Below are 17,185 nucleotides of genomic sequence, written 5' to 3' on the forward strand. Positions count from 1 at the left end.
CAGCACAAAATAAAGAGAGGGAGCAGATACACTGTTTCGAAGACAGCCGAATGGAATCAGAGAAGAATACAAAAGACAAAAAGAATTTATTAAAAGCAGAAAGCATGGCATATTAACAGCATAGCTCCTAGTCAATAAGCTTAAAAAATGGAGCAAGGGAAACAGATTATAGCAACTAGGACATAGCGATTTAACAGACGTCTTACACTGCACCAGACATTTAAACAGTAGCTGACACATACAGGTCAGGAGCCGTCGAGTAGGTAACTTTTCTAGCATAAGCCTCAAAAGAGCACTGGTTTCATCATTCAAGGTCAACAACGTTTCTATCCCGTCAACAGGATAGCTCCTAGTCAATAGGCTTAAGAAAAGGAGCAAGGGAAACAGATTATGCCAACCAAGACACGGTAATTCAAGGGACGTCTCACACTGCACCACTCGACCCTGCACCAGAAATTCAAACAGTAGCTGACACAGTCAGGTCAAGCATTGTCGAGTAGGTAACTTTTCTAGCATAAGTCTCAAAAGAGCACTGGTTTCATCATTCAAGGTCAACAAACTGTCAACAACACCATTCAATGTCAACAAATGGAGAGAACAGGTGAAAAGGAGTGAGTGAGACAAGCAGTCTTGTTATCATCCCTGACTGGTACCTTCCAGACATAAGCTTTTGTTATGGGATACTAATTCATTTAAAGACAACATTTTTGGTTAATTAAGTGTCTTGAAATAAACTGTCAACAAATCTCAACAAAACAACATTATTCAATGTCAACAATACTTCGTTAACAAAGGGAGAGAAAGGGCGAAAAGGAGAGACTCAGACAAGCTATCATCCCTAAAGGGTACCTTCTGGACATTAGTTTTTTTCGTGGGATACTAATTCATTTAAAGAAAACATTTTTGGTTGATTAACTGTTATGATTTTTTTTACTTTCCTGTCCGTGTTCTCACAATTTCTGCAATCAGAAAGAATAATAAAAAAGAAAACGAAAATGCGTAACCCTCCTAAATCTATCATTTTAACACACAGATGCATAAATTCATAAAATTTTGATAAATTGCATGGATGAAGTGGTAAGAGAAAACCAAAGGGTATCAGGAATAAATTTCACAAGGTTACACAAAAGGAAGTAGATAATTTCAAGAAGATCATAGGCGGCACAAAAGTGCTGCCTACGTAAAGAACGATGTTGGCATAATGCTTTTTTTTTGTTTTGTTTTTTGTCTTAGACTAGGGCACTTTGTATCAAATGAGTTATCGTAGAAACTTCAAACAGGGCTCATTCGATCGAAAACTGAAAGGGCTAGTGTCCTATTCAATAGTCGTGCAGAAATTTTGTCTATGAGGATGACAACCCCCCCCCCATATTCCTCAGAGCAAAGGTTGCAAGTTATGTCCTGAAGTCATACAGGGTTTTTATAGGAAGCGTTGTCGTAGAAACTTCAAGAAGGGCTCATTCGATTGAAAATTGCGAGGGCTAGTGCCCTTTTTATAGTCGGAAGTGATCAGAAGGCGAATGCCCCTCCCGCCGATCATTTCCCTAAGCATTTTCGATCAAAGTTTTGATAAAACGATTTTATTCAACGTAGTTGAAAGGTCTGGAATTTGAGAATTAACCCACCCTTAAAACCTAAAATGTCCATATAAATAATAGTCTTAATTGTGAAACCTCAATATGAAAGACGAGACTTGTTAGTAACCAATAAAAAATGGAAATGAAAGATAACATATGACATAATATACGATTGGAAATTGAGAGGACCATTGCCCTTCTTATTAGTTGAAAATGATCAGAGTGGAATGCCCCCCACGCCCATCATTTCCCCAAACACTTCAAATCACAATTTTCAGAGCGCCATTTTGTTCCACGTAGTTAAAAGGTCTGGAAATTATGTCTTTGAGGATGACAAATCCCCCCAGCCCTCATGAGAAGGGCTGTAAGTTATTCACTGGGGGCACATAAGGTTTTTATATAAAGTGTGGTCATATAAACTTCGAAGGGGGCTCATTAGATTGGTAATCAGAAGCTCTAGTGCCCTTTTTAAGAGTCAAAGTGATCAGGGGGCAACTACCCTACCCTCAACACACACACACACACACACACACACACACACACACACACACACACACACGTCGTATTGTTTCGAAATACTTCTATAGAAATTTTGAGGCACTCATTTTATTCAAAATAGCTTAAATATCATATAGCAAGGCTTATGGGGTTGAAACAAACCCCGGAGCCTGGAGGCAAGGGGTTTAAGATATGCCGCAGGGGCATTTAAGGCTTAAGGAGGGGATGGTTGTATAAACTTAAGAGTAGGGTCATTTGGTTGAAAATTCGGAAGTTCTAGCTCCCTTTTAAGAGCCAAAAGCGACGGAGGGCAGCTAGCCCCCTCCCCCGACTACCCCTCTTCATCAAACGAATTGGATTCAAATTATGAGATAGAAATTTTTCTCAAAATAGTCCAATGAATATATAACAATTCCTCTAGGGTTGACACGACCCCAAAGTGCCCTGGGGATAGGGTTGTAGATCATACCCTAGGGGCATATAAGGTTCTTATGGAATGAATAGTCATATTAGTTTCAGATGAGGCTCGCTTGACTTGAAGAAGTTATAGTGCCCTTTTGAAGAGTCAAAATTGATTTGAGAGAAACCAGCCCCCCTCTCCCATGCTCATCATTTACACAAAGACATCCAATCAGAATTTTGAGATATCAATTTTGTTTATCGTAGTTGAACGTTCCAGAAATTATTTCTTTGAGAAAGATACTTCCGCCCCCACAGCTGTCAGGGTAAAGGCTGTAAGTTATGTCCCGGGGGCACATAGGGTTCTTATAGAAAAGGTGGTCGTATATATTTCGGAGGTGGCTCTTGGATTGGTAATCTGAATTTCTAGTGCCCTTTTTAAGAGTTAAATTCACCACAGGGCAGCTAGCCACCAACACCCCCCCCCCAACACGTCACCTTCTCCCGAAATGCATCGAATAAAAAATTTTGATACAGTCATTTTATTCAAAATAGTCCAAAGATCATATAACAAGGCTTTGTGGTTGATACAAATCACCACAGCCTGGGGACAAGGGTTGTAAGTAGTGCCGCGGTGTATTTCAGGTTTTTATAAAAGGTTGTTTTTCAACTTAAGCAGAGGCTTATATGGTTGAAAACTTTTCAAGTTCTAGTTCCTTTTTAAGCGTCAAAAGTGATGGAGGGCATTTGGCCCTCCCCCCTCCATTCCCAACAACTCCTCTTTTCGCCAAACACATCTGACTGAAATTATGAAATAGTAATTTTGCTCAAAATAGTCCAAAGAACATGTAATAATGCCTCTAGGGTTGACACAACTCCTCAGCACCCTGGGGGTAGGGTTGCAAGTTATGCCATGAGGGCATATAAGCTTTTATGGAATAGGAGGTCGTATAAACTTTAGATGGGGCTCATTTGATTTGAAATCGGAAGTTATAGTGTCCTTTTTAAGAGTTAAAGTGATTTGAGAGCAACCGGCCCCCCTCCCCTCCATGCTCAATATTTCCCTTAAAACTTCCAATCAAAATTTGGGGATAACAATATTGTTCAACGAAGTTAAAGAGTCCAGAAAATATGTCAGTGGCCAGAAAATATGCCAGAAGATAATTTGCACTTTACAGAAAAAACAAGAGCTAAGAGCTCATATGGCACTTGTGACGAGGCGAGAAGAGCTAAGAGCCAAGAGATCATATGGCATGAGCTCTAACAAAATTTATGAATCTTTAAAAAACAAAATTCTAACAAAATTCTATGATTGATTTAAAAAGGAAAATAAGAGGCTTAATGCCGGTCAGGATTTAAAAAAGAGCTCTGAGTCACGAAGTCCTTTTAAATATCAAAATTCACTAAGATCCGATCACCCACTCGTAAGTTATAAATACCTAATTTTTTTCTAATTTTTCCTCTCCCTTTAGCCCCCCAGATGGTCGAATCTGGGAAAACGACTTTATCAAGTCAACTTGTGCAGCTCCCTGACACGCCTATCAATTTTATTCGTCCTAGCACGTCCAGAAGCACCAAACTCGCCAAATCACTGAACCCCTCCCCCCAACTCCCCCAAAGAGAGCGAATCCAGTACGATTCTGTCAATCACGTATCAAGGACATTTGTTTATTCTATCCACCAAGCTTCATCCGGATTCCTATACTCCAAGTGTTTTTCCAAGATTTCCCCCTCCAACTCCCCCCAATGTCAAACGATCTGGTCGGGATTTGAAATAAGAGCTCAGAGACATGAATTCTTTCTAAAAATCAAATTTCATTCAGATCCGATCATCTATTCGTAAGATAAAAATACCCCAATTTTCACGTTTTCCAAGAATTCCGGTTTCCCCCTCCAACTCCCCCCAACGTCACAGGATCTGGTCAGAATTTAAAATAAGAACTTTAAAGCACAAGATCCTTCTAAATATCAAATTTCATCAAGATCTGGTAACCCTTTCGTAAGTTACAAATACCTCAATTTTCAAAATTACCCCCCCTCCAATTCCACCAAAGAGAGCAAATCCGGTCCGGTTATGTCAGTCACGTAACTTAGACAGTTTTTTATTCTTCCCATCCAGTTTCATCCTGATCTCATAGCTTTAAGTATTTTCTAAGATTTCCGGTCCCCCCCCCTACTACCCCCCAATTACGCTTGATCCGGTTGAGATTTAAAATAAGAGATCTGAGTTACGAGGTCCTTCTAAATATGAAGTTTCATGAAGATCCGATCACTCCTTCGTAAGTTAAAAATACGTCATTTTTTCTTATTTTTCAGAATTAACCCCCCCCCCCAATAGATCGGATCCGTTCCAATTATGTAAATCACGTATGTAAGACTTCTGCTTATTTTTCCCGCCAAGTTTCATCCCGATCCCTCCAATCTAAGCGTTTTCCATGATTTTAGGTTCCCCCATCCCAAACTTCCCCCAACGTCACCAGATCCAGTCAGGATTTAAAACAAGAGCTTTGAGACACGATATCCTTCTAAATATCAAATTTCATTGAGATCCGATAACCCGTTCGTAAGTTATAAATACCTCATTTTTTCTAATTTTTCAGAATTAACCCCTCCCCCAACTACCCCAAAGAGAGCGGATCCGTTCCGGTTATGTCAATCATGTATCTAGGACTCGTGATTATTTTTTCCACCAAGTTTCATCCCGATCCCTCCACTCTAAGTGTTTTTCAAGTTTTAGGTTTCCCCCTCCCAACTCCCCCCCCCCAATGTCACCAGATCTGGTCGGGTTTAAAATAAGAGCTCTGAGCCACGATATCCTTCTAAATATCAAATTTCATTGAGATCCGATCACCTGTTCGTAAGTTAAAAATACCTCATTTTTTCTAATTTTTCAGAAATAACCCCCCCCCCACTATTACAAAGAGAGCGGATCCGTTCCGTTTATGTCAATAATGTATCTAGCACTTGTGTTTATTTTTCCCACCAAGTTTTATCCCGATCCCTCCAATCTAAGTGTTTTCCTAGTTTTAGGTTTCCCCCTCCAACCCCCCCCCCCCCAACGTCACCACATCCGGTCGGGATTTAAAATAAGAGCTCTAAGACAAGATATCCTTCTAAACATCAAATTTCATTGAGATCCGATCACCCGTTCGTAAGTTAAAAATACCTCATATTTTCTAATTTTTCAGAATTACAACCCCCCCCCCAACTACCCCAAAGAGAGCGGATCCATTCTGATTATGTCAATCATGTATCTGGGACTTGTGCTTATTTTTCCCATCAAGTTTCATCCCGATCCCTCCACTCTAAGTATTGTCCGAGATTTTAGGTTTCCCCCCCTCCAACTCCCCCCAATGACATCAGATCCAGTCGGGATTTAAAATAAGAGCTCTGAGACACAATATGATTCCAAACATCAAATTTCATTAAGATTCCATCACCCATTCATAAGTTAAAAATACTTCATTTTTTCTATTTTTTCCGAATTAACCGGCCCCCCACTCCCCCCCCCCAGATGGTCAAATTGGGAAAACGACTATTTCTAATTTAAGCTGGTCCCGTCCCTGATACGCCTGCCAAATTTCATCGTCCTAGCTTACCTGGAAGTGCCTAAAGTAGCAAAACCGGGACCGACAGACAGACCGACAGAATTGGCGATTGCTATATGTCACTTAGTTAATGCCAAGTGCCATAAAAAAGTATGTGCATTGTCAGTTTAATATAAATATGCTGATATTTATTCCTTAAAACGTTAATAGTATTTAATTTCTTAAAAAATTTTAAATGAAAACATTTAAAATTCATTTTTCCAGCAAAATGCAAATTATGTTCTGGCCTTGGGAAGTATAGGGGGTTTTGAGTCCTACTCATGTTAATTTCTGCTCGTTTTGAGTGACTCGGTTATTCATTGTAATTTCTGTTCGTTTTAGGTTTCATTTATTTATCAATGCTGATTTGTGGTAGTATTACGCTTGGTAACTTATTGGATTTTATTTTTGCTCATTTTTGGTGTAATAGAGTTCTCTAATCTTCTATGAAAAACTTCTTTTGTGAAAAAAGTTTTCTTTAATTAATATCTATAAAGGGCAAGAAACTTGATGATGAAAGGATAAATGTTGGTAAAAATGGCAAATCGACTCTTATCCGATTCTTGAAGGATTTTTTGACTGACATATCACTTCCGATAAATATTAATGAAAATGAAAGAGGATGACTGTTCTGACAAATTAATAAAATTATGGTTCATAATTATGGTATATATCATTCAATTTATGTATATTTCATTACAATATGTATAGTTCATATATATATATATATATATTTATGTTTATTTCATTAACAATATGTTTATCTTTTATATTTCATTAAAAGTACATAATCCAATGCATGCGTATATGAGCGTCTATCTGTCCTTTGTACAATATGCCCATACTGTTGATATGAGTGCAAAGAAATTGTAACAAGTTGTTCTTTATATTCTTGCAAAGAAAATCCCCCCCTGATACTTGTCACACTGATGATTTTAGAGTCCCATTTACATGAATATTTGAGCGTTCTTTGCGACAATTTTTTCGCATTTTGTGAATATCCAATTAAAAAATTTGTCAATTATAAATTCCTTCATCTAACAAAACTTCGTACACTTAAAATTAATTTTTCAGCAAACTCTCTGAATTTGGTATTCACCAATACTTTTAAAATTTAAAATTTGCATCCCGGAGGGAAATTTTCCAGGACAAGAATGGTCCACAGAGGGAATTTTCTGGGGGATTCTTTTTCAAATACTTTTGAATTTAAAAATACGACCGTTACTAAGATGCGAGGGGAATTTTCCGGGAAATTCGCCCACAAGAAAATTTTGAGGGGGAGTTTTCCAAGGAAGGGGGATTTCCCTTGAGTTTCCTATTGTTTAAGATCGTAGCAATGCGCAACGTGTAAGTTATTCCTACAAAAAAATAGTTTCAGAACACTAAAAAATAGTGTTATACCCATAGTCCGTATCCCATGTTTCGACAACTTTATACGGAACCAAAAATAGGGCTTTTAACCTTATTTTAGAAACCCTTATTTCTTTTGGACTTGGGACTTTAAAAATTTAATAAGAAAAAATACAGAGGGCATCTGAATAATACTGACTTCACTTTGACATAGAGTAAAAAAATTTAAATTCAAATATATATATATATATATATATATATATATATATATATATATATATATATATATATATATATATATATATATATATATATAAAATATATATATATATATATAAAATATATATATATAAAATATAAAATATTTATATATATATATATATATTATATATATATAAAATATTTAATTTTATCTATTTAGGAGATCAAATGTACAAACATAAAAGAGTAGCCGTTTTAGGTATACAGCATCTGCTGAAACTACCCGTAACGTAAAACACTTGTAAGAACCTAAGAGATAAAGTCGTTAGCAATCTTCTACCTTGCTTGTGCTCCATATGATCCTTGTTTCTTTCCAAATTTTTCATCAATGGACCTGCAGAACATTAAGACTTTCTCTTCAAAATCATTCACTAACTCTATAATATTCATATCCCTTAGACATTTCACAGCATGTCTAACAGTCAGCTCGAACTTCCTCCACTTGTTAACTCTAAGAACTGAAAATAAATTTATAGCATCAGTTATAAAAGAAAAAAACAAAAGTTAGGTCAAAAACAAAATTGGATAATTCTAGAACGTCGTTTATTTTCTAAAAAAAAATGTCATAAAACAACCAAATTCTTACCTTGTATTATAAAATCTATTTATTACTAGCTGTTGGGGTGGCACTTCGCGCCACCCCAACACCTAGTTGGTGGGGCGCATCGCGCCCCCCAAGCCCCCCCGCGCGCGTAAGTCGTTACGCGCCATATTAGTTACGCGCCATTGTAGTTGTGTCCTTGTGTCCCATCTGTGAATAGAGATATATATATATATATATATATATATATATATATATATATATATATATATATATATATATATATATATATATATATATATATATATATATATATATATACTAGCTGTTGGGGTGGCGCTTCGCGCCACCCCAACACCTAGTTGGTGGGGCGCTTCGCGCCCCCCCAAGCCCCCCCGCGCGCGTAAGTCGTTACGCGCCATATTAGTTACGCGCCATTGTAGTTGTGTCCCTGTGTCCCACCTGTGAATAGAGATAGATATAAATATATGTTTTTAACTACGTAAAACATGCGAATATACAACATTCTTCGCTGTCCCATTGTCTGTGCATATAAATAGATTGTCAGGTTTACTGACTCTTGAACATGCAACATATAATTGTCCATGGGAAAAACAATCCGTATTCAGATCTATACCTCATTATTCTAATGATGTGTCCCTGTGTCCCGGTCGTCATTTATATTCCCTGTGTCCCGGTCGTCATTTGTGTCCCGGTGTCCCAGTTTGTAATTTCTCTTTGAGTGTCCCGGTCGTCATTTATATTCCCTGTGTCCCGGTGTCCCGGTCGTCATTTGTGTCCCGGTGTCCCGGTCTGTAATTTCTATTCGAACAATCCCTGTGTCCCGGTCGTCATTTATATATCCCGCCTGTGCCCCCGGCGTCCCCATTGTAGGTTCTTCAGTCATTTTACAATTAAACATTTTTCCGTGAACAAATGTCTTAAATACCGTTAATGACGTCACCGTCAAAGCAAAAATGACGACAACTAATTTCATGACGTCAGCCGACACAGAAACATGACGTCACCTGATCCACAGATCCACAGACAGACAACTTATTTATATATATATATAGATATATATATATATATATATATATATATATATATATATATATATATATGTTTTTAACTACGTAAAATGTGCGAACATACAACATTCTTCGCTGTCCCATTGTCTGTGCATATAAATAGATTGTCAGGTTTACTGACTCTTGAACATGCAACATATAATTGTCCATGGGAAAAACAATACGTATTCAGATCTATACCTCATTATTCTAATGCTGTGTCCCTGTGTCCCGGTCGTCATTTATATTCCCTGTATCCCGGTCGTCAGTTGTGTCCCGGTGTCCCAGTTTGGAATTTCTCTTTGAGTGTCCCGGTCGTCATTTATATTCCCTGTGTCCCGGTCGTCATTTGTGTCCCGGTCTGTAATTTCTATTCGAACAGTCCCTGTGTCCCGGTCGTCATTTATATATCCCGCATGTGCCCCCGGCGTCCCCGTTGTAGTTGTGTCCCTGTGTCCCGGTCGTCATTTATATTCCCTGTGTCCTGGTCGTGATTTGTGTCCGGGTGTCCCAGTCTGTAATTTCTCTTTGAGGTTCCCGGTCGTCATTTATATTCCCTGTGTCCCGGTCGTCATTTGTGTCCCGGTGTCCCTTTCTGTAATTTCTATTCGAACAATCCCTGTGTCCCGGTCGTCATTTATATATCCCGCCTGTGCCCCCGGCGTCCCCGTTGTAGTTGTGTCTCTGTGTCCCGGTCGTCATTTATATTCCCTGTGTCCTGGTCGTGATTTGTGTCCAGGTGTCCCAGTCTGTAATTTCTCTTTGAGGTTCCCGGTCGTCATTTATATTCCCTGTGTCCCGGTCGTCATTTGTGTCCCGGTGTCCCGGTATGTAATTTCATCAGTTGACAAACATTATGTCAGTCGTTGTCATTTATATTCCCTGTGTCCCGGTCGTCATTTGTGTCCCGGTGCTTTGTTGATGGTGATTGCTAATCGAACATTCCTTGTGTCCCGGTCGCTTTCTCTTTGAGTGTCCCGGTCGTCATTTATATTCCCTATGTCCCGGTCGTCATTTGTGTCCCGATGTCCCGGTCTGTAATTTCGTCAGTCGAAAACATGACGTCAGTCGACACAGAAACATGACGTCACCTGACAGATCCACAGACAGACAACTTATTTTTATATATATATATAGATTGCTCTGAGAGTAATTTAAAATATGACCTTGCCTAGTTTTTTAAAAGTAATTATAAATTTTACTTTTTTCTGTCATTTCAACATGCCTCGCTTGATAAAAACAAAGAATCACGAACAGGTTATGCTACCAAAGTTGAACAATGAGTTGGAATACTAACCAAAATACGCTATTTCTACCGAGTCTTAGAACGTATTCAAGACTAGCCAAAAAGACAAAAGAGGAGGGATTTCATTAGGATAGCATTGATGAAATGAAACAAAACCCTATTTTACATTAATTTTTTACTAAGTTTCAATGTAACTTTAACTAAGTTTTAATGTAACTTTTCTTGAGTTTTCATTTCATTTGAATTGCAAGTTTCTGAGTGAAATATTAAAAACCAATTCAAAGTCAGAAGTATATATAGCCCATATTCACTTCAGAAATTACTATTAGCACCGTCAAATCATAGTCAATACGCCAACTTTGACTTAGTAAAGAGCGAAGTGCATTTCGTTTTCTGTAGTTACTTCGTGTGGAAAAGTTAATAGAATAAACTTGAGAGGGGGCTGGCTCGATTGGATTTTGAGGGTTATAGTACACTTGTTAAGAAACGAACGTCATTGAAGGGTATACCAGCCTCCCTACTCAGAAACGGAATTAGGGAGGGCAAAGAGGCATTTGTCCCGGGTGCAGAAAATTTTCAGGGCGCAAAATTTCAAATATATAATCAATTCACTTTGTAATTATTCAACTTTTATTGTAAAGTAGAGGACGCTGTTGGCAGTAGGTATAAGCAAGCTGGAACCGATATTTTCCTTTTTCTCATATATTCCCCATAATTCCTCGAACATAAAGGTAAGTTGACCAAATTTAATTAATTCTAATGTTTTTGGGATATTCTGTATTCAAATCTTGTTAATAAATGAAAATTTTGTTAAAGTTTGGCCTGAAAATTTTTGGAAGATAGGGGGGGGGGCTAATCAAGATTTTTTCTCAACCGCAAGAGAGGTCAGAACGGCCACGGTCCCTACTGCACCCTACTCTGTAACGGGGCGAAGCCTGTGGCATTGAATCAAGTCACAGATAGCTATTTTGGCTCAAAATATTTGAAAGGTGCAATAAATACATGTTTGGAGATTTTACGACCCACGCAGGCCTTGAGGTATGCAGACTACCACAGGCAGTCTGGTTTCCTTTCTTTTCTTATAACTTTCCTTTCTTCAAGGAAAAACTTATAGTAGCCAAAAAGGCAAGCATGTTGAATCTTGGCTGTTTGATCGGCTTGAAGCTTCCAATATCGTCCCAAGGTCAAGAGGACTTCAAACATTTACCGAAAAAGAGGAGGGCACTAGGAGACCAAAAGTGGACTGAAAACTGTTTTTCTCTGAACCAAGAGAACCTAAATGGACAGATATTTTAGACCGAGAGAACAGGTCCTCTAAAACTGAGGCCCTAAAAAAGCATTTTCGTTCTAAATGAATATTTTATCTTCAGGTCCGTGTGTCAAGAGGATCGCACTGCACAGATATAAAAATTGATTTTCTAAATAATAAGGTCATTTTCTCTGAGTGGCTTGAAACGTATACCGTAAGTTCTAGTACTAACAATTCCTCCAAAAAATATGAAAAAGGGACAAAAAGTATTTCTTTCAATCGACTTGAAATTCATATTTATTGGCCCTAAGGAGCCCCAATCTGCCTCAAAAAACTAATATAGATTCGCGGGAAAACGTGGTCAGAAAAAGGGTCAAAACATTTTGTCCCTTAGCGACTTAAAACTTACATCCGTAAGCCCATGGGGCAACTAGCCCTACTACAAGAAAAGAAAAGATATATTCAAACATACAATAAATATATTACATCCCCATGAGGGCTTCTTGGCAGTTAAAGGAGTCCTTTAGACAAACACACGAGTCATTTAAAAATCAACTCAGAGAGTACAAAGGAGATTTTAAGGATTATACAACCAAGCAGCAAAAAATAGACTCAAATCAATCCTAGAAAAAAAAAATACAAGAGGCCTGTTTTTTTTTAACAATTTTAAAGAAGCTAAACCGGTGACACCTTCAAGGGATTATCAACGCAGAATATTCCGAACAATATATATTCTCCATTACTGGATTGAAGTTTAGCCTTACGAACTGAGTAAAAATAATTTGAGCTGGATCCATAGCAAGAGGGTGACATGTAGTTTGACTAGAGGTGAAAGATAACAGAACAATAAGGAGCTCAAGGAGGTCACCATGGAGCTAAGAAAAAATGAAGCATGACCTCGAAAAGAAATAAAGGCATTCAAAATCAAGTAATAGGATAGCTACTGAACAATTAATTTCATGGACGAGTTAGTTTTATTACAAGCCTTGGAAAGGTGTTTAAAAGAGAGGGAAATGTCTACATCAATTTTATTAGATAGTAAGAAATATAAGACTGGATCAAGCAGTGAAAGAGGATTCCAAAATTAATTCAGGCAAAGAATCCTCAAGCTTACTTGAGATTTTGAGATTCAACCAAAGTGACATTTTTAAGATAGTTTTCCATCAATAAAGATACAATTATTAAGTGACCTATGTGATCATTTGAAGGACAAATTTTGTCAATAAGTATACCCAATAATCGAACATATCAGTCTTTAGATCTTCTAATAGTACTATTTGATAAATTACTTTTTTCAGATAACTGAGGAACTGTTTAAAAAATAAATGAGACAATTAAAACCATGAATTGAAAAATTTGTGGCAGGATAATTAGCATCAAACCACAAAAGTACTTTTATGAACAAAGGCACTGCATTTGACAGAAGTTCAGATACATTTCTTCCCACTCATCCCGATGCAGTATAAAGATAGAGCATTCTCGAAAATATCTGGTAGATGACGTTACTCACAGCCGTAAATGATTTTTATATTAAAATTGGGTCCTGTGGTTTTTGTACAAACAATTTACCTGAGCTAGATAAATCATTAATTAGAATTTATCTGACGTGAAAATTCAAAATTTTCTTACCTTCTTGCTCCTCAGCCTTCAGTTGCTGTAGTTCGTTATAGGAATATAACGTCTGCGTCTGAGTAGCTGAATAGTCAACAACAACGTTTTTTGTATCTTCTTCCAAAGATTCCTGTAATAAAAAACGAAATACAAAAGCCTTGTTTTGATTGACAGTATTCATCCTACTTTGACCAAACAGTCAATAATAGCTGTCGGAATGTTCGGAGTATATTGACTGTCCAATCATAGGAGACTGTTGAAAAACAACTAGCCTACAAAAGATGCTGCTGGCACATTAAATGATGTTAATCAAGACGAGGCCTACGACAGTGGAAGCTAACTAATATATGCAAATATATCAGGTATATGACCAATAGTTGTCCTCGGCAAAAGATGAAAATAGCTCAAAATTGAGCTATATATCATGAAAACCAACTTAAAATAATCTTAAAAAAGAATAGTATAAATTGAACATGATTTTTTCAACTGATTTAGTGGAAACTTCTATATATATATATATATATATATATATATATATATATATATATATATATATATATATATATATATATATGTGTGTGTGTGTGTGTGTGTGTGTGTGTGTGTTTTGTTTTTATCAGAATCCAATTTTTAATTAGATTAATTAAGAAAAAACTTTTTCCACAAAATACATTTTTCAAAGAAAATTAAAGAACTTCATTAAACAAAAAATGAGCAAAAATAAGATCAAATAATCTACCAAGCGTAAAATTACCACAACTCACGATTCATAAACAAATGGAACCCAAAAAAAAACAGAAATGAAAATAAATAACCAAGTCAAACTCAAAACGAGGAGAAATCTGTGCCTTCCCAAGGCGAGAACATGATTTGCAATTTCCTGAAAAAAATAATTGTTTTTACTTTTGTAACTTTAATAAATCAAATATTATTAACAATTTATTAATGAATATCAGCATATGTATTTTAAATACTGACAATGCACATTCATTTTTTTTTTTCATTAAAGTGCAAATTATGTTCTGAATTTAGAACCAAACTGAATTTATGAACTTTGAATTTAGAACCAAATTGAACTTAAATAAGTAAACTACATTATTAAGTTAAATAGCTTAAACTTAATAATGTAAGCTGTCAGTGTGATAATGCTTTGTCACCCTATTCACACTCTATATGATGATAGTTTGTTTTGATTTAGTTCAGCTTCTGCCAAAATATTCCTTGAAGGCTTCACTGTAATACCCTTAATTTGTCCAGTAGCAATAGTTGTAGTAGCAGTACTAGCATTAGTAGCTGTATGCACATAACACCTTTTTTTCCAACATCCCCTCAACACACAATGAAATTTTTAACTTAACACCATCAACCAGTCTTGAAGCATTGCTGATACACCCTATGTGATCTTAACACCTATGTATCTTGACACCCTATGTGATCTTAACACCTATGTATCTTGACACCCTATGTGAGCATAATGTGTAATGTGTTTTGATTTGTTTCAATACAGTTACAATATTGCCCAAAACGTTTGCTGTAATACTCTTAGATTTAATAGTAGTATTAGTAGCACCAATACTAATACATAGTTGCAACAATAGGAGTAGAGTTGATAGTAGTAGTCTTAGCTCTAGTAGCAGTAGTAGCAATAATAATAATAGCAGCAGTAGTAGTAGTTCTAGGAGTAGAAGCAGTAGTATTATGATGCAAATACTGTCTTTCGGTTAGTTCAACATCCCCCACAACAAACATTGTAAGTTTTAATTTCACATACGAAACTGTTCCTTAGGTATTGCTGATATGCCCTTTTGACAACCTGCAGATGGATGAAAGGTTTTCATCCATACAACAGAAATTTTCAAAAATATTCTCTGAAAATTGGCTTAGTTGTAATAGTAGTCACAGCAGTAGTGTAACTACTCAACTTAATACAATTAGCTGTTGCTATGATATTGTTTATTTGCTCTTTTTTAACCTGTATAGCCATACACTTTTTGAATTTTTTTTTCTTAATGCCTTTAACCTTACAAGTAGTTGTGATAGTCCACTATTGGAGCAATAGTAACAGTAATAGTACAACCAGTAAATATTGCAGTAGCAGTAGTATTAGCAGTAGTGTGTACATATTGCCTAATGGTCAATTGATCATCCCCTTTAAGTATTGTCTGAGAGTTCCAACTTAATACATAAACTAATTTTTAAGATGCAATATTTTGAAAATCTAAATGCATACAGTCTCTTTTGTTAGTTCAAATTTGCCATCAATATTCTCTCAAATTTTACCTTCATAGACTTAGCCTTAATAGCACTATTATCACAGTAGTTTTGCTGATAGTAAAAGCACTTACAGTGTTAGTATTGTATTAGCAGTAGCAGTATTATTAGCAGTATTAGTATGTGCATATTGCTTTTTGGTCAGTTGAACATTTCTTTCATGATGCCCCAGAAATTTTACCCTGACATGTTTAGCTGTTCCAAAAATATTGTTGATGTGTGCTTTTGACACCCTTTTCACCTTCAAGATTCTAAAATTTACAGATTGTTGCAACTGAAGAAGTAGTTGGAGTAGTTTAGTAGCAGAAGTAGCATAAGGAAAAGTAGCAGTGGTATTAGTGTTAGTAATGACAAGCATCTATTACATTTTTGTCAATTGATCTTCCCCTTTAAGTACTCTCCAAAAAATTCAACTTAATATCCAAGTCAATTCTTGAGATATGCCCTATTGACAATCTATATGCACATAGTGTGTTTTGATTTAGTTCAAATTCCCCTTCAATATTCTGTCAAATTTTCACCTTCATATGCGTAGCCTTAACTGTACTAGTATCATAGTAGTAGCAATAGTATAGCAGTAATAGTGTATAATTCTTAATAGTAACAGTATTAATAACAGTGGTAACAGTTACATTTTGCCTTCTGTTCAACTGAGCTTCCCACTCATGATGCCCCTCAAGTTTCATTGGGCTATGATACGTCATTCCAAAAATATTACTTATACACCCATATCAGCAACTTGTCTACACATAGTATGTTTTGATTTAGTTCAAGTTTTCCCTCAGATATAGTTTTCAATATCCTCAGCCTTAGTAGAACTCACTAAGGAAGTACTAGTTTTAATGATGGTAGTGGTAGCAGTAATAGTGCTTCTGGTAGCAGTATAAGCAGCAGTAGTTGTTGTAGTAGTAGAAAGCAAATATTGCCTTTTCAATCAATTGATCATCTCCCTTATTATTTCCTGAAAATTCTAAATTAATATACTAAGTCAATATTGACAAAGACCACAATGCCTTTCCATCACAAACATCAAAAACAAGAAGAACAATAGGGAATTCTTTTTGTAAGAGAGTGGAAATCTAATTTAAATGAATATTTTGGCCCTATGTCCAAGGGCCATCCTCAGAAAAACATAACTATATAGAAGAAGAAAAACTTACAACAACATATGACCAATAGGACTAAAATGAATGTTTTTTAAAACAGTTCAAGCAATCTTACTTCAGCAAAGTTCAACCAGGACTAATAAAGTGAGATGAAACAAGGCAATTCATTGAAATGAAAGAAGAATAATTAAAAACATTTTTTAGTACTAATCTTGCTGTTTTGACAGCTGACCTCAAAGGTCTATTTGTGAATGGTTCTGTGTTAATATCTACTAGTTTTTTAATATTTTGTAAGATTGTTTTTAATTGAATTTGTGTATAGAGCATTTAGTGAAAATTCACTAAATGAATTTGAGGTCAGCTGCCAAAAAAGCAAGATTGGCACTAAAAACATGTTTTAATTATTCTTCTTTCATTTC

The 17,185-nt window shown here is 36.2% G+C and overlaps 1 protein-coding gene across 2 annotated transcripts in view; it reads right to left on the reverse strand.

Annotated features, from left to right (window-relative positions):
- Positions 1 to 17,185, reverse strand: part of LOC136027465 (uncharacterized) — a 53,321-nt gene that overhangs the window by 33,460 nt on the left and 2,676 nt on the right. For both annotated transcript variants that reach the window (XM_065704756.1, XM_065704755.1), the window contains exons 2-3: positions 13,408 to 13,519; positions 7,953 to 8,130 (exon numbers count right to left, since the gene is read on the reverse strand). In XM_065704756.1, the coding sequence (XP_065560828.1) occupies positions 7,953 to 8,062 (110 nt within the window). In that variant the 5' untranslated portion in view covers positions 8,063 to 8,130; positions 13,408 to 13,519. The remainder of the gene's footprint in view (positions 1 to 7,952; positions 8,131 to 13,407; positions 13,520 to 17,185) is intronic.

This window comes from Artemia franciscana, chromosome 5 (genome assembly GCF_032884065.1).
Source record: "Artemia franciscana chromosome 5, ASM3288406v1, whole genome shotgun sequence".
NCBI classification, from domain to species: domain Eukaryota; kingdom Metazoa; phylum Arthropoda; class Branchiopoda; order Anostraca; family Artemiidae; genus Artemia; species Artemia franciscana.